Here is a 23,007-nt window from a genome sequence, read left to right as displayed (position 1 = left end):
GATGTCGTTTACAGTGCAAATGTCAAAGCCTAGCTCCAGAGCCTGTATCAATCCAGAAGGGATGTTACTGAGTTGGACCTGGTTTCAACTTACTCCAGTTTCCTCTTGGAGAAGAAAGTGAAAACAAGGGAAGCCTGTAATGATGCTTCCTCAGACCGTGGTGCTTCTGTATGTAATGTCAAAAGCAAGGCTGTGTCTCTCACTGCTCCCCTTCTGGATTACAATCTATCACAAACTACTGAAATGGTGACTTAAAAATTCTGTTATTCAATTAGCTTTAGCATTTACTTTGAATAAATTAGCTCTGTTAAGGCTAGAGGCGCACCAGTAATACAAAGTCATAGCTGGTTTGGAGACTTCTATGATGATGTTGGCCACATACCGTTTGTGGTGTTGCCCCTTAGTGGATTTAAACATAGATAGGAGAGACTCTCAGGCCTCAGCAGTAGGCTGTGTGGGAGCAGCAGGGTAGGAGGCATTTGGATGTCTGGCTCAGCATGAAGCCTGTACTTGGCAGTTTCCTGTCTCCATGAAAGCTGCAGCAGAAAATGATAGCAGAGTAGTGGGAATAATTTTTGCAGTGAAAACCCATTAGCTTGACCTTCCTGAATGACTGACCATTTCTTTTCCCTTATGCTAGTGGGGTCACAAAGTAGCCTAAGAGATCTTCATGACACTCAAGTTTATGTATATTTTTTTTCAATCCTGTCTCCCTCTTGAAACTGCAAAGAAGTTAAGTTAGCATTGTGCTTTTTTTTTTTTAAAACCCTTCCCATATAGCATGGCAGTATTTTACCTCTCTTTGCAAATAGGGTTTTGTCTTTCACAGCAAGAGTAGTTTTTAATCCCTCATTGCTGATTGTGACAGCTGTATTATTATGTAAAATGCGGCTTGTCTTCCAAAAGTAAATGGTCTGCATTCATTACTTGGGTACATGAAACTGTTTAGTGGCATTTAACTGCCACATAAATCGTAGGTCTTGATCCTGAGAAGCACCCTGTAAGACTAGATTCTTGGCAGAAAATGGACTCTCTTTGCTGTTTGAAAGTGCTTGATTTTGTTTTGTGAATGAATGGGCAATGTGGTTAAACCATATTGCTGTGTGTGTACCATGTGTAATAAGAGACTGTCAGTTTTATGTGCATGCTTACCTTAGAAAATTCTGAATTATCCAGGACATGTGTACAGGCTTCTCAAGACCTCTAGCAAACATGCATTATCCATGAGCTACTGTTTAGCCTGCTTGGGTTAGTTGATTTTAAAGAAATATGTAAGGTTGGAGGTGCAAACTCATCAGTTACTTTTATGATCTTCTTTTCCTTTGAGATGCTCTCTCAGGCTATTTGAACTCTTTAGGAAGAGGTGACCCAAATGCAGAAAGGTGTGGAAGATCCTGCTTGTGAAAAGGCTGAGCTATTTTACCTTTGAAGTGAATGAGCAGGCATAACAGTAAAGTATGAATGGTTTGGAAACAGCAGAGCTAGAGTGCTTCAGTCCTGCCAGTCCTTGTGTTGGAAGAATTGGAGAGGAAAGGCAGCCAGGGGCATTGAAAAATGAGGCCAAAAGTTAGAAAATCTGTAGCAATTAAAAGGATATCCTTTTCATGAAATTAGGTTGTGAAGCTCATCTGCTACAGGAAGTTGTTGAGACTGAGAATTAAACAAGATTAAAAAAGGAATTGGACAGATGATAGCAAGTACAGATTTTTTAAAGTATCTGTATAAATTAATACCACTTTAAAAATTGATTGTTAGGATTAATCCCAAAATCCAAAGCTTATGTCTGATTAGCAACCAGAAGGAAACTCGACATGTTCTTGCACATTTTTCTGGCTCATGAGATACTGTCAGAGACATGATGTTAGGTAGGGTTGATTTAGTATCCAATTTCCTGGCTTTTCCTATACATGCTTGTAAAAGGAGGCTAGGAAGATTCATGGCTACTTAAAAGAAAAGTACAATATTTCATTTGCTTGAGTCCTGGATAATTCGTTAAAATAGTTTTAGGGAGTAGAGGTTTTAACATTAGGATTTATTGCCTTGCTTGTCCAAATTGTGTGGATGTTTGAGAACTACACATTTAATTCTACACATATTCCTGTCTATCACAGCATTTTTAACATTTTAAGTTTTTCAGTCCAGTTGGTATATGTGCCTGGAACTGTAGTTTCATTTTCATTTGAAATTTATGTTGCCTTTTATTTACTTTGCTGCCAAAAATCCCTCAACCAACCAAAACCCAAAGCAAACCTGCTTTAAGTTTCTACACTTCTCTATAAGGTAGCTTAGTTCAGAAACTTCATGCCCAGGTTGTAATGTGTCAACAAGAAAAATTCTACTTTTCCAGGATGAGCTCACCAAATTCTGTTCTTGGAGCTTCATCCCCTGTAAATGGGCAGTCTTTTGCACATACTGTCAAATATCCATACAAAGATAAACTACTGAGATACTGTATGGCTACATTATACTTGTAATAGGTCATATTAGAATATAAATTTTATTATTTATGATGTAATTTTTAGGGGTAAACCTGCTGCTTTGTAATTGCCTTTGCTCAGGGCCTGTACTTGAGAGCTGCAATGGTAGAGTAATCCTTAATGTTTGGGGATGCTTATGGGAATGAAAGTTACTAGATCCTTTCAAAGGACAATAAAGAAAGATTATTTGACCATCAATATGATGGAAAAACTCTCGTGTAATTTATGGAAACTCAAGTGTTTGATGATGGAATTTCAAACTTGGCATTCAAGATGGATTGGGAAGGACACCAAAAATCCAGGAAAATGCTAGCTGTTCTCTGCTTAGAGAGGCTGCTGGCCTTTATTCCATGCTGTTTGCTGTAAAAGATTTAATATACTACTGCAGGGAAGACAGGACATAGTAGTTCCCTCCTGCTTTTTAAAAAACCCTAACTGTGTTTCTGAGCCGGGAGTCTTCTGACTTCCTAAGTGACAGGCGTGAGCTGAACTGCCTGTTGCTGGCTCCTGCTGGATGCAGGGGAAGCCTTAGGACTGAAGCAGTTACATGCTATCCAACATAAAGTGGGCTTTGATTGTAACAAGAGCAGTTAACCCAAAATTTACTTAAGCCTTGGAGCTGTGTTTCCCAGTCCTGGCCTAGATGCCTGTGACAAGTGACTTATTCATGTTAGGCATTTGTAAGCGGTTGATCAAAGTACCTGAAAGCGCAGAGAGTGTCACAAGAAGTAGTATCGGTTCTCTTTACATTTTTAAGAGATGACACAATCCATTTATTTTTCCTCACACATGCATTTGGGCAAGGCATGGTGAATGAGCAGTAGCATCAGTCAGCTTTGGTAGTAGCTTGCAGAGGGATATTGGAAAAGGTATTTCACTCATTTTTTTCTTAATGTGGTTTTAAGTTTGCATTGGTGATGAACAGAAGGTGCCGGACAGTCTATGCAGATCTGATGTTTGAATTGTTCATCAAAGGTGGGGTTTGTAGAAGGCCATTTTATCGTCAAGACCATTCTGTGTTTTCAATGCTAGTATTTACTGTAATTCTCTATAGCATTACTTGTATTGTTCCTGATGTCTTTAATGGATAAGGATACTTCATGCAAAATCATATTCTTTGTTTCAGAGCCTTGATTTATTCATAGTAAGCACAGCAGGGTCCTGTGAGGAAGATTATATATTGCATTTCCATAGAGTGCTTCCAGAAGGAGTTTGGGTTCAAATCATAGATGGCTTTTGGTGAAGCATTTTAAAATAAATTCTAAGTTAATTTTCCTCAGACATATTCTTCTAACATAAGTTCCAAATAGGACTCAGAAGTCTGCAAAACAAATAAAACATATGAACCATATCTTTGATACCATTGTTTTGTGGTGTGTTAGTGCTTTGGGAGAGCAGAGCATCCATATTTCTCAAGAATTTTTGTAGAATTTAGCTTTTAAAGGCTTTATAGATGGCAGTCTGCAGAGCTGGCTGGGAGGTTCTCATTTCCTCAGCAAATCCACGCAAACTTACTGCAGAGCAAAACACTAATATTGACCTGTCCTGGTTTCAGCTAGGGTAGAGCTAATTTCTTCTCAATAGCTGTTGCAAGGCTGTGTTTTGGATTTGGAATTAATATGGTGTTGATGACACACTGATGTTTTGGTTATTTGGTAATTCATGTTAATCCTAAGTCAAGGACTTGGTTTTTTATATGTCTCATGCTCTGTCAGCGAGGAGGTATGCAATAAAAAAAAAACAAACGAACCACAAAACCTAAAAGACTGGGAAGGAGCATAACTGGGGAAGGTGACCCAAACTGACCAAAGGGGTAATCCACACCATGGACTTGTTACATGAACTGGGGAAGTTACCCGGAAGGGGAGCTGGTCTGGATTTGGGAAGCAGGGTCTGGCATTGGTCAGTGGGTGGTGAGCAACTGCATTGTGCATCACTTGTTTGGGTTTTTCCTTTTTATTATCATGTGTTACTATTATTTACCATTATGATTGTATTTTACTTTATTTTCGATTATTAAACTGTTCTTATCTCAACATACAAGTTTTACTTTGATTCTCCTACCCATTCCACTGGATTTGGGGGGGAGGACAGGGGAGGGGTTGAGCGAGCGGCTGAGCTGTGTTTCATTTCCACCTGGACTTAAAGCCACAACATGACTAAAGAACAAGGTCTTCTGTTCTAGATTTAAGTCCCAGTCCTAAAGCATGAAGTATGTAATAGACTAATTACTATTTCTCACTGAAATAGTAAAGATTAGATTATGAGACAATGATGACATAAGCAGACACATTTCATTGATGTCGTTCACTCAAAGTGCTACACTGTTTTTGGTTGAAGCTAAAAATTCCTGGCAGTAAAATGAAATTTTAAGTTTAGGCCAAGCAGTCTTGCATCGTAAGGCTAAAACTCATTTGTACTTTCATGCTCTCTCTTGCTAAAAATTATTTTTAAAAAATCCCACTGTCACCAAGTAACTACTGTGGAATGCTCTGAGTGGTGGGGAGTTTCCCACTTCTGTGTGTACACAGCTGGCTCTTGTGAGCTGCACTCGGCTATAGCTGAGCTCTGCAAGGCCTTTCTCTGTCGTGTGCTAAAGACACCAGCTGAGTCTGGTTGTGAGGAGGGATGTTTCTGGATGGGAATACCTTGTTAGCCTAGCTGTGGCATGCTTGTTTTTCAGGTATTTTCAATATGTATGGTATTACAGGTGATGTTAAAATAAAGTTATGGGGTTGTACTTTACATAAGGTAAGAAGTAGAACTACTTTGGGGTGGTTGAAAGATGACCACTGCACTTCATGGGCTAACTGAAAATGAAGGTGGTCCTTGCCAAGAGTGGAGAGTGTGTACTGTGGAGAAGACTAGCTGTCGTTCTGTGGACACAGTTAGTAAAGGAGCAGTATTGTTTTTCAAATAAATGTTGGAAAAGAAACAGCCACGAGGAGAAGCTGGTTGTCTAAATCCTGAGGGCGTGTGTGCTGCTCTTGTGTAGATGGCTTAGTTCATAGCCTTGAGGCTGACTGCTGAAGTAGAATTTACTCGATTTGTTAGAAAACTCTCCTTGGGTCCCCTGGGTATTTTGGTTTACTTCCAAAACAAAGGAAATACAGACTGAATATTCTCATACGTTGCCGTCTGAGAGTATTTTACTGTTGGAAGACCCTGCTTTGCCGTGTGTGAGGAAATGAAGAATGACGAGAGCTAAAGATTGTAGTGATTCCAAGTGTCTGCAGGAAATCCTCAATTGCACTGTTAATCACGAGTATGAACAGGCAATTCTTAGGAAGTCTTAGGTGAGTTTTAGAGTCCCTTAAGGTTTCAACGGTTACCTTTTTATTGGTTAAATCTTTGACCTTCAGTGGTACCTGTACTGTCAGTTGTAGAAATCTGAAGCAGAGAACTTAATATTGTGGCGTAGTGATGATGTGGTCAGTACTTACAACAGTCAAAAGAAACCCAGAAGTTCATCCTCCAGGGATTTTGTGCTCTAAAAATAGATACAGTTCACATACATAATGGATGATCAGAAGATTTGCTGCTAAGCAATGTAGTTAGAATACTGATGCCTTTAATAGCCTTTTTCATCTAGTGTTTAAGAAAATAGTGGGTTTGATATGAAGTACTTCACTTTTATATTCTGGCAGTGTCTGAAAAGGTAGTTTGTAAAGCACTTACCTGAGATAAGATTTGAGAAATATTTTCTGGTAATTAAACCAGTCATTGCACTTTTCCTGTATCAGACTTCTTCCTTCTGGTGTTCTTTGGAATTGTGCCCTATTAGTGCTTCTCATAATTCTGGTTCTGTACCTGTAACACAGAAAACTAAAAATGCCTTTTAAGTGGCATAAAAAATTTTACATTTTATTTTTGGTGTGTACATATAGTGCTTGAAAAAATGGATGCTTTCAGTCTCAATGCTTTCACTCTTGACATTCAGATTTTAATACAGGCCTGTTAGGTACCTGAGGAGTTTTATATAGAAGGCAGCAGTGAACAGTCTGTTCTGAACCAAGGCAGATAACACATTAATAGCACATACAAGAGCCTTGAGTCTGTGAGTTTGAGTTCCCTTGGTCAGCTTGCTCTCCTGGCCACCCATATGAGATGCAATTGTAGAACATAATGAAGTAACGCTGATGTTCCAGGTCACCAGCAGCTATTTCAATACCTGTTTTAGCACAGAGCCTTTTAAAATAATGTTTACTTGATGATTTCCAAGAACAGCTGAGAGTTTTTGCAGTAGGCATAACCAGTCTGGTACTGTCAAATTGAAAAGGGTACACGAAGATATTGGCCTCTGAGATAGTTTATTACTCTTCTGGTTATAAAACGGAATTAGTAAGAAGAGAGTAAAACCTGTCACAACTTATTGCAGGGACATTTTCCATTTCATTTTATTGCCCTTTGAGGATTTGATTTCTCATTACAATAATACAGTTAATTAGTTGCAGTGTCTCCCTAAAACCAAGTCACAGTCACTGTTTTGCTTTACTGAATATTAATCTGGTGCAGTGTAGCAGTAGAGGAAAAAACCCACAGGGGATACATATGCCATGTATTTAAATTGTACACACCTGTAGTTGACAGATACTGACATTCAGTAAGCTTTGAGATGGCTGATAATCATGTTTACATGCTTGTAAAAACTTAACTCCCTTGAGCCAAGTGTTATGGCTGGAGATTTGTTGCTGATAGTTTGCTTTGTATGAGGGTGGTGTTTCATTGTATAGGTTTCCTGAAGGATGCTGAGGCTGAATTTTGTCCATCCCTGCTTAGGCACAGAGCAACACAGGTCTTGTGTTCCAGCAAAGGCAGCTGTTCGTCTTTGATCTCAGAGATCCCAACCAATAAAACTTCAAGTGGTTTTAATAAATGAGCAAGTGCCTATCCATCAGTTTTTCCATGGCAACTGTTTGTAGCCCCTGATGAATATGACAGTTTAAAGTAGGTGAACTGAGTGAAAGAAAAGGATATGCTGCCTTGTGTCTAAGTTAGGGTAAAGCCTACAGAGTGGCAATAAGCTGACTGAAAATAGGGTGAGGAGTCTTGAATCAGATGCAGGCCTCCTTTCCTTCTGATTAGCCTTTGGGCAGCACCATGGTTTTGAGTTAGTGTAAACTTCTTACCATACTGTACCTAATACACTAAAAATCAATAATCTAGGTAGTTTCAAATTGACTTGTGTCGGTAATCTCTAAAAAAATCCTCAATGTATATGCATTGTTTCAGTGTAGATTAAGAAAAATACCTGCCACATTCTTTAGCGCAACGCTCTTTCTCAGAGCCATCTTTTCACTCTATGTTTCCTACAGGTGTTCCGCAAGGATCTCATTAGTGCCATGAAACTACCAGATTCTCACCATGTCAACCCTGATGAGTATTACGTCTTTGCGGACACGTGGAAACAAGAATGGGAGAAAGGAGTTCAGGTTCCAGCCAGTCCAGAAACTATTCCACAGCCTTCTCTCAGGTATTGGTGATCAGACGTGGATCATGTGCACAAAATGTCAACTCAGAGGAGATGGTCTCTCAAAACCAAGCTGTCTAAGTGCAGTCAGCTTTTCTCTGTTGGTATGTTTAAATCTTCAGTGTAGCAGCCTTCAGACATGTTCTTAAACCACACAAGTGCCAATTTGGAAAACATTTCAGTCCAGATCTCACTCTGTCTGCACACTGTTACAGTATCTACATTGTGAGTGTAAAAAGATTTTTTTTCCTCAGTCACATGCTGCTATGGATTAAAAGCTGTTTTTTATTTGAGTATGGGGAGTTGAATAAATTAAAAATAAACCCATATCTTATGCATATTACTTGAAAGGTTTCCCTACACAGCGTGATGATATAGAGCACTAGGCATGCAGTAATCACTGAGACATGGTAAAATTACTCATTTGTTTAAATAACCTAATTTTGGTTATTCTCAATGTTTTAACCCTTTCTACCTTCTCTCACCACAGTTGGCTGCTTAACGTTATAGAAGTTCAGTGATCTCAGATTCTGGAGATAAATAAAGAATCTTCTGTTCTCTCCCACTGTGTTTAGACTAGGGAAGCACAGCACTGTAGTCCTGCATCCCTTGCTGGTGGAAACAAAGCGTGTTTCAACGTAGAAAGGTTATTGCCAGCGTGGTCTTCAAGATGAAGATAAATGAATTGTCCAGTGAAAGCGCTGAGCCAGCATAATTTAATTTCCAGCGAGGCTATTGTCAGTACCAAGTTATTAAAAGTAAATATATTACATCTCATACCAGCAGTATTATATTAGAGGAAAAAACTGGTATAGATTTGGCTGGACCAGAGAAAAGAAAAGCTCACAAGGGAGTTAGAGGAAAAGATGAGCAGGGTGAAGGGGGATGAAGACTGGCAGAAGGACATTGTTTGTGCTAACATTGATAATCCACATTGTCCAGTAAGAATTATGTGGGATACATCTTGACAGCTGCCCCTTCTTTGCTGCCTTATTTTCCACAGTTTTTATCTTTTCCTTGTCCTGTGGAGGGTCGGTTCCAGAAAGCATGTAGAGCTGCTCATGCATGGTACTGTTCCTTTCTGTATCTCTCTGGCTTCCTTCCATGTCTAGGGCTTTTTGCATTGAATTCAGAGAAAGGTTGAACTTTATCTAGTTAAGATTGTTCTTTCCATTCCAAAATCAAACTAATCAAACACTGAGTTTTATCTCCGAAAATAGTTGAAAGGTTGAGAACACAAATCTTTTTCTCCCTTGCTTCTTGGATGACTTTCCCCTTTACATTTTTGCTTGGCATCAGAATGTTTCTTGCATAACAAAAATAATGTATTTGTAATGTAGATAAGGTGTCATTTACAAAATAGGGGTAGACTGTTTCCCAAATGCACACAGACACTACAGTAGAATAAATTAAGCTTTCGTGGAAAAGCTGGTGTTTTCAAGAGATCGGTCGGCAAGATTACCTTATAGCATTTAGGAATATTATAGGACAAAGATTGTATTGGTTTTGTGCATAATACTTTCTGTGGGTTTCAGAAACAGTTGCTTTGTCATACTAGCAGCATTTGTTAAATTGAAAATCATATGCACAGGCTTACATTTTAAAAAGAACTCTGTATATGCAGTAAACCTTGGAACAATTTGGGTGAAAAAAAGGATTCTGTAAATGTCATATCTCCCTAGCCTGACTACACCTACTGGTTAGTTTAAAATGTGTGAAACACCAGCTTTCTTTGCACTTACAGCAAATATTTTATGTCTTTCAAGGATGGGTCTTAAAAAGCTGTAAGTATTTTTTTTCTTTTCACTCACAGGGTTGTAGCAGAAAAAGTAAAAGAAGTACTGTATACACGACCCAGGAAATACATCCACTGTTCCAGCCAAGAACCCACAGAACCAGGTTACATCAACATTTTGGAACTAGCAGAATCTGTGTGTCGCTATGACTTGGATGACATGGACATCTTTTGGCTCCAGGAGCTAAATGAAGAGCTTACAGAAATGGGTAATTCCGCAACATGTTCTCATTTTAAAAGCTGCACTTAATTTCTGCTGTTTGAGTTGTCACCTGCTGTGTAAGGTCTCTTAAAGATTGCTGAATTAGAGTTGAATGGAAATGCTAAGATAAACAGGGGCTAAAAAAGTAATTACTTTCTTCATCTCTTAATGTTTCATATTTTTCGTATTGTGCCTAAAAATTTCTTCACAACCAAAATCATCTGCAATTTCTGCAGACTGAGGCAAGAGAGAAAAAGCCCACACCAGGTGGAATTAATTTTAGGACTTCAAAAGTTAAAGATTTTATGTAGGGAAAGCAGATGTTTCCATTTCTTAAACTTGGAACATATCTACAAATTCAGAGTTCTGAGGAGCTTTCATGCTGGGTTCTCAACAGAGTAATTAAGTTTCACACATGCTAGCCCATTTAAAATCAGCCAAGTAAACTTCCTTTTTCCATGCAAATTGTGGGTATAGAGGTCTATGAACAGGAATGAGCTATGGAAAATAATATTGGAATTATCAGTGGAATAACTGAATTGTGGTGGAATAGCCTGTGTGGCTAGTATTCTTCCATGGGTGATTGCAGGTCCTTTAGGGAGGACAGGTTGGCATCTCCTGGATTTTCTGTTAATAAAATAGGAAGGACCTGTAGAGCAGTGATGATAATCACTGGCAGCATTGCCTATAACAGCTATGAAATAAATAGTGGTGACAGACCCGGAGGGGAGTGAGGAGAAGAAGTAGTTTTTCTGGTCCTGGACTTCAGGACAGCATGTTTCTACTTAAGTAACTGGGTGGGATCTGGGAGGCAGCTCTGAAGAGTGGAATTACTGAAGAGACCTAGCAGAAGTTTAAGGACACTGTCCTCCAAGCACAAGAAAGTTCCACTTATACATTCAGGAAAACGAGTAGATGTGTTGGGAGACTGGTTTGGTGAAGTAGGGAGTTCATGACTGAGCTCCAGTGCCCAAGGATGTATATAAGAACTAGAAGCAAGGACAAGCTTCCCAGGCATACAGGAATGCTGTTAGCAAAAGCTGTTAGCTTTTCAAGGGGGCATCCATGGAGGTTTTCAAGATCTGACTAGACATATCTCTTTAGCAGCAGCCTTTTTTTGATTTACTGTTGACTCTGCTTGGAGCTGGGGCAGAGGCTGAAGCCCTCTGTAGGACCCTTCCCACCTGACTGATTCTGTAATTCTTTTAATTCAGGGAATGAGAAAGTATTAGGGCATGGGAGAGAACAATTAAACTCTCCCTGTTTATTATTTGTAACAAGGAATCACAATTAGGCTTAGTTAAAATATTAGCCTCTGCGATTAATGTTACATTAATACCCCAGCATTTGAAGGCCTGAGTAAATTGTAAGCTGTGAACATCATGATCAGTTTTGACCAAGGATTTTGGTAAGATGCAGTTTGGAGATGTCTTGTAGCTGTGAACATTGTAGGATTTCTTACACAGTGCATGTCCTGAAGCTGCAAGCTGAAGGCTAGTCTCATAGCAAATACTTTCTAAGTGGTCATGCTTATGCTAAGTTTGATTAGTGGTGAGTATATATAGCATGTGTAGTGTTTGAGTGAACAGATAATATAGATTGCAATAGTGTATTTATCTACTACTTTATTTTTCTGATTTTTTTTTAAATAAAAGCACTTTTCATAATCATCATGCTTTGATCACTATCACAATGGACATAGAGGTACTGGGTGGTGCAACTTCTGTATCATTGTAAGATATGAAGTATTCTTGATAAGTTTTATTTCTAGGGCATTAGTCTTCAGAAGAACACAGTGTGTGATTTTTGGATTTCATTGGTGTTTCGTAAAATGATGCAGGTGCAGGAAAGGTTGTATGGGAGCAGCTAGCAGTTACAGCAACTGCTGTCTTTTATGCTGTAGTATTTTCTTCTACGTGCAACCTTGTGGTTTATATAAAACTTAAATTTTTACTCAAGTAGGACTTCTACTTGTATTTATAAAACAATGTTATAATTAGTCTGTGAGTGAAAAGTCTGTTTTTATTTTATTTTTAGATGCTGTGTCTACTCCATTAGTTGCTCGAAGTTGTCTTTTTTCTCTTCCTGCTTCTCTGACTCAGTCAGAAGCATCTGACTGTCCTCTAATTGCCCTTCCCTTTCCATGTTGTAGGATGTGGGCTCCTGGATGAAAACACGATGGAAAAGACAATTGAAGTGCTGGAGCGGCACTGTCATGAGAATATGAATCATGCCATCGAGACTGAAGAAGGGTTGGGTATCGAGTATGATGAGGACGTCATCTGTGATGTGTGCCGGTCCCCAGACAGTGAAGATGGGAATGACATGGTGTTTTGTGACAAGTGTAATATTTGTGTCCATCAGGTTAGTGCCTGCAGAAATGTTGACACTGTCCTGTGGTCTGAGTTTACCCAGGCAAGTGTGGAATTTGAACAGGTATTAAATGTTAAGTGGAGGACTTTGCGGTTTTCTACATACGGAGGGTGGTGCGATACTGAGGTGAATTTTTGGACTCTTAACAATTGCAGTAGATTAAGTGGCCTAGCATAGTTAACAAGTGGACAGCTACAGTCTAACAGGAATGCAAAGTGTGTTTTTGGGACATGCAAGTATTTCCTCTGTGACTGTAAACAATTTTCCCCCCTATTACTAAACCTGCTTTTGAAGATAAACGGGGCAGGAAATACTGGCTTGCCTATTCGTGAGAAATCTAAAGATCATTTGTTTCAGAGCTATGTTTTTTTCGTTTACTGGCTAGTTAATTAGCCAAATTTAGCCATCTGAAACCACGTGTAGGCGCTTCAACAAAGTGGTCTTTTTCAGAAGGCGTCAGCACCTGCAAAAACCATGGTCTCAGTCTGAATGGTGCTCATGTTTATAGTGTTTCAGATGTAGCCAAGACTTTACACTGCCTGAGCTCACCACAGTCAGGTAGAGGTATCCTTATAGTCAGAAAAGGGATATGAATCCTGTGATTTGTATACATCCTATTCTGGGAGTTTTGCTATAAATTGAAAAGAGACCAAGAAGGTTCTTCTTTTTTAATGTATTTTTGTACTGACTGCAAGTAATATTTGGAAAACATATCTGGGTGAAAAAGGACCTGTCACCTCCCTGCTCAGAGTAGGCTGGCTTCCAGCCCAGCTGCTTTCCTGATCTGAGTCCCTGTGTAAAGCAGCTGTGTGAGCCTGAGTTGGCAGTAAGGTGGCCAGTGACAGGAATGTGGCTGGATGCTGGGCTGCCTGCTTTAGTCCTTGCTTGTGGCTGTTAAGGAGTAATGATGGATTTGCAGTCAAAGGCTCATGGTTGTCTGCTGACAGCTAAGCTTGAGTTGATGGTCTGCTGCCTCCTTGCCCCTCACTCTTCCCTGTGCTGGATCTGCCTGAAACAAACTGGAGAGCGTGTCTGGGCTAGAGCTAATCCTAACTATAACAACAACTTGTTTCATTTTTAATCTGGATCAGCTTTGGTTCAACAAGTAGCCTCAGGTCTGTTTGTCACACAGTTTGGAGGTGGAGGGGAGGAGGAGTGTGAGAAAATTCCTCCTTCATGGTACCCTGTTGTGCTGGCTGAAACACATTGTGAAAACACTGTTTTAGTAGTCTAGGCGTCCTTTGCTTATCAGTTTAAATTAGAAAATGGTTTCAGTCCATTTCCAACACCCTAGATATGATCTTAGAGGTAATGTCACTTCTGCTCTAGTAACAGAAAGAGTTCTTGTGGGAATGTGCCACAGAGGAGGAAAAGAACACTTGTAAAATTTAGATTGCAGCTCCCCCTGTTGAGCTTTTACAGAGTTGTCACATCAAGAAAACATTTATGTTAGACAGTCTTGACACATTTAATTCAGGAAAGTCCCCCTCCCTGCAAGGCTAACATAAATGTGCAGTGTTTTATGATATTGTTTAATATTAAATACTAAGATCTTATAATCAGAAGGCTGGAAAGGCAAGTATGGGAATTTTATTCTAGATTTAATCTGAGGGAATGGTTACAAATAATGATTCCAATCTTTTGAGTCTTTTAATGCTATCATTACCAGAGATAGTGTTAGAAATGATGAGATTTCCTGTGATATCCACCCTTTGGATAAAACTTTTATTTGGAGTGGTTGAGTGAACTTAGACCTTGGTGGCAGCCAGTGATTTCAGATATGCTCAGCTTCATGGGGGGCAAGGGGGATGAGTATGTACAGCAGGATCCATCGCTGGTTCCATTAAGAACCACGAGGAATCTGAATTGGAAATCAAACTATTTATTTTGCTTTTTTTATTTTAATTTCAAACCTAGCAAAACTTAAGAAATCTCTCATTTTCCATGTGGTTAATACTTGGGAAATAGGCATAAAATACTTGTGGTTAATACTGTGGTTAATACTTGGGAAATAGGCATAAAAGCTAGCATCTTATAATTTTGGTATATGCTTTAATATTTGTTGCAATATTATATAAATAATCAAAGAAAAAAGTATGCAAACATTGCAGGAAATTATTTTTGGTCGAGTAGTTCATACCCCTTCACATCTAAATAGAATTATGTTAGAGTGTTAAGTTCTTAGCAGTAGGAAATTGTGATTTTAGAAAGTATTAAATACAGAAGCTAATTTAAAGAAATGTCTATGTTGTTCACTTCAGAAATTTAAAAGTCACTAAAAGCAAAGGTGAAGGTTCATAACACCAGTGCTGTTGTGCAGTCACAATGGATATGTTTTATAAACAGATGTAAAAACGATTGCTTTTGAGGCTGTTTCTCTCTTGGATCACTTGGCTCATTTTAAGGTAAAGAAATCACAGAAAGATTAAGTGAAGGCCAGATTGTGCCTTTACTTTTTGCAAGCTTTCCTCTGTGTGAATATGAATGCTTGTGTGTGAAATCGTTTAAGCACAATGATTCCAATATCTGTTTTTCTCCAAGGCTTGCTATGGTATCTTAAAAGTACCTGAAGGGAGCTGGCTGTGTCGCACTTGCGTCCTGGGAATACATCCTCAGTGCCTCCTCTGTCCCAAAAGAGGAGGTGCCATGAAAGCTACCAGGACAGGGACCAAGTGGGCACATGTGAGCTGTGCTCTTTGGATTCCAGAGGTAAAAACCTAATTTCTGTCCTGTCCTCCTCCTTCTTGTTCCATCATCTGCCCTTTTACATTCTCGTGATTTAAGGTCTTTGTCTGACATAGTACTGGGGTTTATTCTGATAAGCCTTCTCAGTCTGTGAAGACTCGGATAGAGTCCAGCTTATGTTCTATTAATGAGTCACTTTGTTACCTCCATTTACTCAGCAATCACTTCTTGGTGTCGTTATGGTATCTGTGACCTGCTAGAAAGGACTGCTGAAATATGCTGTATCTTACAACTGCAGCTTCATTGTCTCTCTTATTTTTTGATGAATTTGTGTGCTCAGATGCATGTGTAATTTGCATTAATACCTCCACTTTTTTTCTTAGTTGTGTTTGTTTGTTTAAAGAATGCCTGCACTGTATTATTTCTATAGGATGTATGCTAAAATTTGTAGTTAAGGTTTCTTTGAATTAGGTTTTTTCTGAATGGTGGGGAGATGAGAATTTTTAACTCCATGTTATGCTTCTTAAGTAAAGGCTTTTTTGATAAATCTGTACATAACATATATGGAGAGTGTCATAATGAAGTTTTACACTTCTCCTCAATTTTGAATCAAGTTTAGCATCACAGTGTAGTTCTGTAAAACAGAAAGTTCACTTAGGTATAGATGGAGTTTATGTTTAATTCTGCACTTGGAATATTTACATTTTATTTCTGGTAAGTTTCACAAATGCATTATGGCAGGTGGTTTAATGTGAAGCAGTAGCCAGGTCTGTCAGCACCATGAAATCAAGGATACAGTATTTTCTGAATCTTCTGCTCCCAATTGCAGACAGGCCTAATGTGTGCACAACTTTGAGGAAGATGTTAAGATTTTGGTGTTTTGTTTTGGTGGGGGTTTTTTTTAACTTAGCAACCAGATATAATGTGTAATTCTTAGTTGTCTCGGGTGTTAATATCTGCTTCTTAAGGAGAAAATCTTTGCAGTTGCACTTTCCCCTTTCAGGCTTTCTTGTAGTTTCTGGCATCTCTTTGACCTTCAAGGAGAGAGGAGCTGAGAAGAAAACAAAAAACATTTATTTTTTAAAAATCATTTCTCCTCCTGTACTTATTAAGTGTCTTGACTGGAAGCTCTCCTTGGCTCTGAGCTGACTGTTTTTTCTAAGAGGTCCATTCTGCATGTGTTTGCCATGTTGTTCTCATCAGCAGAAGAGGAACAGTGAGGTTTGGGAGCAGGTAATGGCAGGGCAGGAAGCACACACTGGCTTCCTGCCTGCCCACCTCCCTCTGGCTGAGGAAGAGAAGCTGCTGGGGGACACTCATGGTGGGAGAGCTTGAATCCAGCTGTTTCCACAGCCCATTTAGTGATTCCAGGCTTTGGACACCTCCACCCCTCCATACCAATAGCAAGTGTGTCAGGCATAGTGAAGAGGTGGCACCTGCCTGCAGGGAAATGCCTCTTGGAGCCATTCTCTCTCTCGGGCTTGTGTGTAATCACTTGTAAAACAATTCAGTTACCAGAGAAGCCAGAAAAAACCTTTGTAAATCTCTACTAAAATGGCAGGTCAGTTCCTGTCTGGAGTGGCCTTATGTGCTGCAAGGGGTAAGAAAGACATAGAGCTTGAAAACCCAGGTATGGATGCTTTAGGGGAGAATGTGTATTCTCATATCTCATTTTTTCTCTTCCCAAGGTACTAGCATGCTGGAACTCCGTGAAAGAAACAGATTAATTATAGAGTCACTGGTATTTCCTCTTGTGGCCCTAACAAAGTGGAGCAAGGCAGAATGCAGGGAGGAGGGGGCTATAAACATGACTGTGTCTTGTGGCAAAAGGTTCAAAGAGGCTTCGTGAGTCACCAAGTGTAGTCTAGCATTGTTGCAGTCAATTGCGCCAGGTATTCTCCTGCATTAATTCATTCAGCACTGTCTTAAAATGTGTTTTCTTCCCTGCCTTCCTTGTGAGTTAATGCTGTTTAAAGGCTTTCTTTATGCTCCCTTGACTGATTGGGACATTTAAAGGTTTTTACTTTCCAAAGTGTACTCACTGTTGATTTATATCCTCGTTTTCTTCTGCCTTTACTTTGCTTTAGTGTAAATATGTGGTCTGTTTCATGTTTTTTTAAAAGGCATTCTTCTAAATTAAAAAAAAAAAAGGAAACACAGATACCAGAAAACCTGTATTGAGTGTTTTGAAATTCAAGGTCTTTCTCTGCCTTAGATAACCTATTACAGGTATGTCTTCTGCCAGTCAGTGTGGTGTTAGCTGAAGCAGAAGGTGCTAACCCCCCGCCTGTAGAGGAAAGACGAAATTGACTGTCCGGAGCAGCTGTTGTGAGTGACTGTGCTCAAGCCACTGGGCTGCCCTTCCCAGCCTGATGGAGATCCCTGTGTACTGGTGCAGCTGTTGGTGGCACAGTTAGCAGGGAAGCAGAGGACAGCAGGGTGATTGATCATGTGCACAACAGTTGCAGATAATAGGCTTCAACAACCCATTGTCTTCACTCTCGCCCACTCTTAGAACTTCTTCAGAGTATAGCAGTCAAGATCTAACCTGATGCAAGGTGAAGAAATGGAGAAAATGACTACATGTTATGGCAGATGGATCATTTCTGCCTTGGAATGGGAATTCTTGGGGGATGAAAAGGTTGGCCTCTGCTCTCTGGATCCCTTGTGAGCAGCAAAGTTCAAGCAGACTTTGCCTTGACTCCTCTCTGCAGAAACATGCAGGTGGCACGAGGCCAGTATAAATAAATTGCACCTGACTCTGTAAGTGCCTCTTTGTGCTTTTACAAAGTGGGGTAATATCAACAGCCAGCATTACAAGCTGAATGAACAGTATTTCCAATATAAATGTTTCCTGACCTTATGGGTCTCCTCTGGGGAAGAAGCAGGGAGAACATTTAAGGGGGCAGAGAGGGACAGGGGAAAAAAGGTCTACATAAATTCCCAGCTCCTGCTGGGAAGCCCAGGGGAAAGCTGGTATTACTTAGTCTCCAGAAAAAAATCATGGCAGATTCTGGTTTCTTTTTGAAAAGAATATAGACAACCTGATACATTGACACAATCCCTTAATTCCTAAAGGAAGTCTTGTCTCTTAGTGTAGTGGTAACAGCCAATCTTAGTACAATATTGTTTCAAAAATACCTGTGCAACTTGTAACCAGCTGTTTTGAGCATGGTCAAGTTAGGCTCTTTCCTTTTGGAAGTAAAAAAGCTACATTTGATCATATTTAAGAATGATGACCATGTTTTTGTTGAACTATTTGGGCATTCCAGGGACAGTCTTGTCACTTTTCCACCAATTTATAGGAAGGCCACAAGAGGTTAAATTGTATGTTGCCTCTATCTCATGAGGGCATTACATATTGCCTGCCTGTTCTTCTTTAAAACTTGAACCTTCTGAAGCATCTCAGTGTCTTCCTAATGGAGACTTTTGGAAATGCCGTGCAGCCGGTTCACCTCAGTATATTCCAGAAGATGTGGGCTTGCACTTGGCAGATCAGAGGAGGAAGTACTGTGACAAACATATATCTGAGTCAATTTATGTCATTAATGCATGAACTGCTGGTCAGCTTTTTTTTTTTTTTCTAATGTGGAAATGATGAACTGAGTAATCTCTTGCAAAGCTGTTTTTTCCACCTACTTAAATGATCCTTAAAGCAATGTATGATAAGGAGAGAATAGCAAAAGTATTCTGAGCATAGCAACTATGACTTAGCACTGCTATCTTTGGGTAAGTCTACCTCACTGAGGAGGTCTGCTGAAGCAAAGCTTTTCATCCTCAGGGATTAAACAGGTTTCAAAATGAGTATGTGCATCAAGTGATTGATAGTGTATCCCCAAAGGGAAGCTAGGAAATACAGCTACTGGTTCTTGTAAAGTCACCAGTTTAATTATCACATGTTAAACTAATTCATACAACCCCGATTTCCATGGGTGACTCTTATTGTGAAGTTAATCTATGAAAATTACTGTAGCGTAATGCTCTTAAAATTTTCCAAAAAACCAAAATAATTGTTGTTGAAATCTCATCCTTACCTGCTTTTTTAAGCCATCAGCTTTCTTCTGGCCTCACAGTGCCACAGAGCATGACCTAGGAACCTCCTTTCTTTGAATTCTTAGGTTTGACACCTTTGGGAAGAAGCCCATATCCCACCACAGGAAATACTGGTCTGCTCTATTCAGAGGAATTGCTTTTAGAAAGTGTGGGAGAGCTTCCTAGCTAGTATCAGCATTGTGGTTTTGCTTCAGCCAGGTAGCCCTCCAAGGCACGCAGCTGCTAAATTCAAAAAGTGTTGTAGAAGTGTCAAAATCCAAACTTTTGGAGGCTGGTGTTCCTGGGACAGTTATCCCACTGAAATCTTCTGCCATGTGCCATTCTCATATTGGCTCAGTTCTGCATGTTAGTCCTTCAGAGCTGGCCAAGTTTTTGTTTCTGTGCTTGGATAAATCCTGTCAGGAGGGGCTCAGGGATGCCTACAGATACAGATATATCTGTTTTGGTGTCCAAATCATAGAGGACAGTCCTCATTGCCCTGTATAGACAACAGGCAACTGAGAAACTTCTATCACAATGGATATGTGGAAGTTAATATAACAAAGAATAGGAAAAGCTATTCTGTCTGTATCTGTTTTTTTTTTTTCTTTCTTTCTTTCTTTTAGTAATATCTTTAATCTGGTCTACCAGAGACAAATTGATCATCCAGTCTAAGTATGTGAACATTAGCACAAGACAATATATCCTGCTTTGCAATAAGAGAAGCTTGTTGTGTTTTTTCTCAAATTATGTTTGATACAATCCATAGTTAGGAAATCAGTTAGTATAGGATCACCTCTTGCAATGGGAATGCTTAGTGGAGAGGCAGGGCTGGGAAGCAAGGCTTTTCCTGGCTGCTGACTGATAGATCTGGTTCTGTCCCGAATCTTGAGTTGACAGGAGTAGATACTGTAGCAGATCTAGGGATTTTATAGAAAGAGCTTTTCAGGAAAGTGTTCCTGTTTTGTTCTGAGGGGCTTGTATTTTGGGACTTTTTAAGTTAGACCTGTGAAAGCAGCACTGGGGAAAAAAACCAGAAACAAAACCACAAGGGAATTGAAAAAACTTAAGTATCACTTGCTGCGGTCTCTCAACTGGTAGTGGTTTAGGAATGGTATTCCCCAATTTAGTGTTCCTACTGAAGCACTTCAAACCATGTGCCACTCCCCCCTCCTCTGCAGCAGGCTGGAGAGGAGATTTGGAGGCACAAATGGTAAAGATCACTGATCTACATAAGAACAATTTACTGGAAGCAGCAGTGAAATAAGAAAATAAACAGTAAGAGCTGCACTGTCAGTAATGAAGGAGCCAACACTACCTGACCACTCGCTTCACGCCACACTTACCCTGACCAGAAGAGAGCCCTTCCCCCTGTCCTCAGAAAATTATGTGAGCTGGTATAGACTAACCTCTGAGTCCTAGCCATGCTCCCTCCTGGCTACTGCAAAAATTAACCCTGTCCTGGCTGGAAGCAGGGCACTGATTCATAACAAGGGAGTGCTGTAAGTGCCTCGAATGTTTTGAATAATTGCAACTTTTAGTCACCAGGTTAAACTGATAGTATTCCACACTATCACCTGCTTGTGGGATCTTTTGGGGTCCCTTTCTAAGAAGTATGAGCACATGGAGATCTTGCAGGAAGAGAAATGAATGGCTTTCTTCTTCTGTTATAAATTGAGAGCTTGGGGGTTTTTTTCCCCTTTGATAACAGTTTTCTACTCTGTTCTGTTTCTTTACAGGTTAGTATTGCTTGCCCAGAAAGGATGGAGCCAATCACAAAGGTGTCTCACATTCCACCAAGTCGATGGGCTCTAGTGTGTAGTTTATGCAAACTGAAAACTGGTGCTTGCATTCAGGTACGTACTTGTCCCATAGTGACTCTGCAGGGGTGAATTTGTCAGAAGGGCAATTTCAGTTTTGCACTTTGTTCTTCCTGTGTTCAGAGATGTTTTACAATGGAGATGACTGTTGGATAGATGTGTGCTTCTTCATAGCCATTTGCTATCAAATTAGTTGACTGGACAGGATTTAGGAATTAGTCTGGATTGCTGCCTTTTGAATAAGGCTGAGATGTTTAAGAGGCACTACTATGTGTATCAAAGATGGGCAGAAAATTCCTTCCACTGAACACTCTTTGCAAACAAGAAAATACTAAATTGGGTAATACCATCTTCAAAGGTACTATTTTTAAGAATGTGTAGGAAATAGGTTTTGGTAGGGATGGATTTTCATGTAGTTGAGGTAGTTATGTCCTTTTTTTTTGGTTTGCTGCTACTGTTAGTAATTGAGGCTTTTTGTTTTATTTTGTATGCAGTGCTCCGTGAAAAGCTGCATCACTGCCTTTCATGTCACCTGTGCCTTTGAGCATAGCTTAGAGATGAAGACTATCCTGGATGATGGGGATGAGGTCAAGTTCAAGTCATATTGTCTAAAGCACAGCAAGAACAAACAGAATTCACTGCCTGATGTTGAGGAGCACCCCAAGAGCGTGTCAGAGCAGAAGCAAACAGAGAGTGAGAAAACGAGCCTGCGAGCCCAAAAACTCCGAGAGCTGGAAGAAGAGTTTTACTCACTAGTAAAAGTGGAGGATGTTGCAGCAGAGCTGGGCCTTCCTAAACTTGCTGTAGACTTCATCTACAATTACTGGAAATTAAAGCGAAAAAGTAACTTTAACAAACCATTGTTTCCTCCCAAGGAGGATGAAGAAAATGGCTTGGTGCAGCCAAAAGAAGATAGCATTCATACTCGCATGAGGATGTTCATGCATTTAAGGCAGGACCTAGAGAGGGTAAGAATTTAACTTGTAAAGTTTTGAAAACTATTTGCAGGTGAGCAAGATCTTTCTTTGTGGATGAAAGTAGGAATGGGGAAAGCAAAAGGAGATGATTTTAAAAATAATAATTTAAAAAAATTTTTAAAGTAACGCCAATCTTTTGATATGCTGCACTGCCTGCTGCAGAGACTTTCAGGACCTGCCCCTCTCAGTCCAGTGAAAGATCCAATGTGAGAGGAGTGCTTCCTGACTTGCTTGAAGGCTGTTCCTTTATGTGGTTTAAGATGCATATTTCTATGCACAATGGACATATTTGGTAATTGACTGTATGATTTCAGCTTCAGTTGAGTAAATGTTTAAAAAATGAGGAAATTTATTTGACCCACTGTAGTAGTAGTTAGTGATACATATCAAATGAGAAAAAAATGTTACTTTTATTAAACAAAAAGTAAGAGTAAGGCTTGTTACCACTTGGAGGCTGCCCCTTAGGTTGGCCTGTTGGGTAGTGGTGACCCGCAGTTTTCAAGTGCTTAGAGGTAGATAGTGAATATAAAAAAGGTAATAAAGTAGATGTGATGAGAGGGGAAGTAAAATCAGAAGAGAGGTAATAGTGTTGTAAGAAAAGGAGAAACAAATATTGAGAAGAGAACAACATGAAAATACAGGAAGATTGTTGGAGCCAAGATTTGCACCTGTCGGTTGTCTTGAATCTGTCATAATCAATCTCAGATCTTTTCCAGGACTGCTTTTTGGTATGGAAGCTTACTTTAAGAAAAAATTTCAAACCCATAACATGCTTCAGATGGAGGATTGGTATTTGGGGGTGGATTGTTTTTTATTTTTCAAGAGACCATGTCAGGCTTTTTGTTTGATAAACATTTGGTTTGTACCAAATCTTGTTGAAATTGATGTACTTATTTTGGGTGGAGGTGATTCATAATTTGAAATGCCTGTCTCCAAGTTTCTAGACTTCTTGTGCCACAAGATTTTCTACTCTGTTATATCTTGGGATAAATATAAATTGGGGAATCTTGGAATTTTGTTTCTGGATAAAGAGATTCCAGTTCTGAACAGATGGAACTGGGTGCTGGGAAAAGTATGTTTGACACATACCTTTTAACCAGCCCCTATGCTGTTCCTGTGTTTTGAAAGAACTCTTAGGTATTTATCAAGAGCTTTCAGTGTCTCTTCTTATTCTAT

General features: G+C 39.6%; 1 protein-coding gene across 4 annotated transcripts in view; it reads left to right on the top strand.

Annotated features, from left to right (window-relative positions):
* JADE3 (jade family PHD finger 3) overlaps window positions 1-23,007 on the top strand; it is a 65,816-nt gene that overhangs the window by 36,616 nt on the left and 6,193 nt on the right. For 3 of the 4 annotated variants that reach the window (XM_048324551.1, XM_048324534.1, XM_048324543.1), the window contains 6 exons: window positions 7,793-7,950; window positions 9,761-9,951; window positions 12,097-12,308; window positions 14,859-15,026; window positions 20,774-20,890; window positions 21,349-21,822. In XM_048324551.1, coding sequence (XP_048180508.1) covers window positions 7,793-7,950; window positions 9,761-9,951; window positions 12,097-12,308; window positions 14,859-15,026; window positions 20,774-20,890; window positions 21,349-21,822 — 1,320 coding nt within the window. Of the gene's footprint in view, window positions 1-7,792; window positions 7,951-7,984; window positions 8,706-9,760; window positions 9,952-12,096; window positions 12,309-14,858; window positions 15,027-20,773; window positions 20,891-21,348; window positions 21,823-23,007 lie in introns of those variants that run through there. The other variant, XM_048324560.1, reaches the window with a different exon arrangement.

This window comes from Corvus hawaiiensis, chromosome 2, assembly GCF_020740725.1.
Source record: "Corvus hawaiiensis isolate bCorHaw1 chromosome 2, bCorHaw1.pri.cur, whole genome shotgun sequence".
NCBI lineage: Eukaryota > Metazoa > Chordata > Aves > Passeriformes > Corvidae > Corvus > Corvus hawaiiensis.
This window is presented reverse-complemented; position numbering and strand designations above follow the sequence as displayed.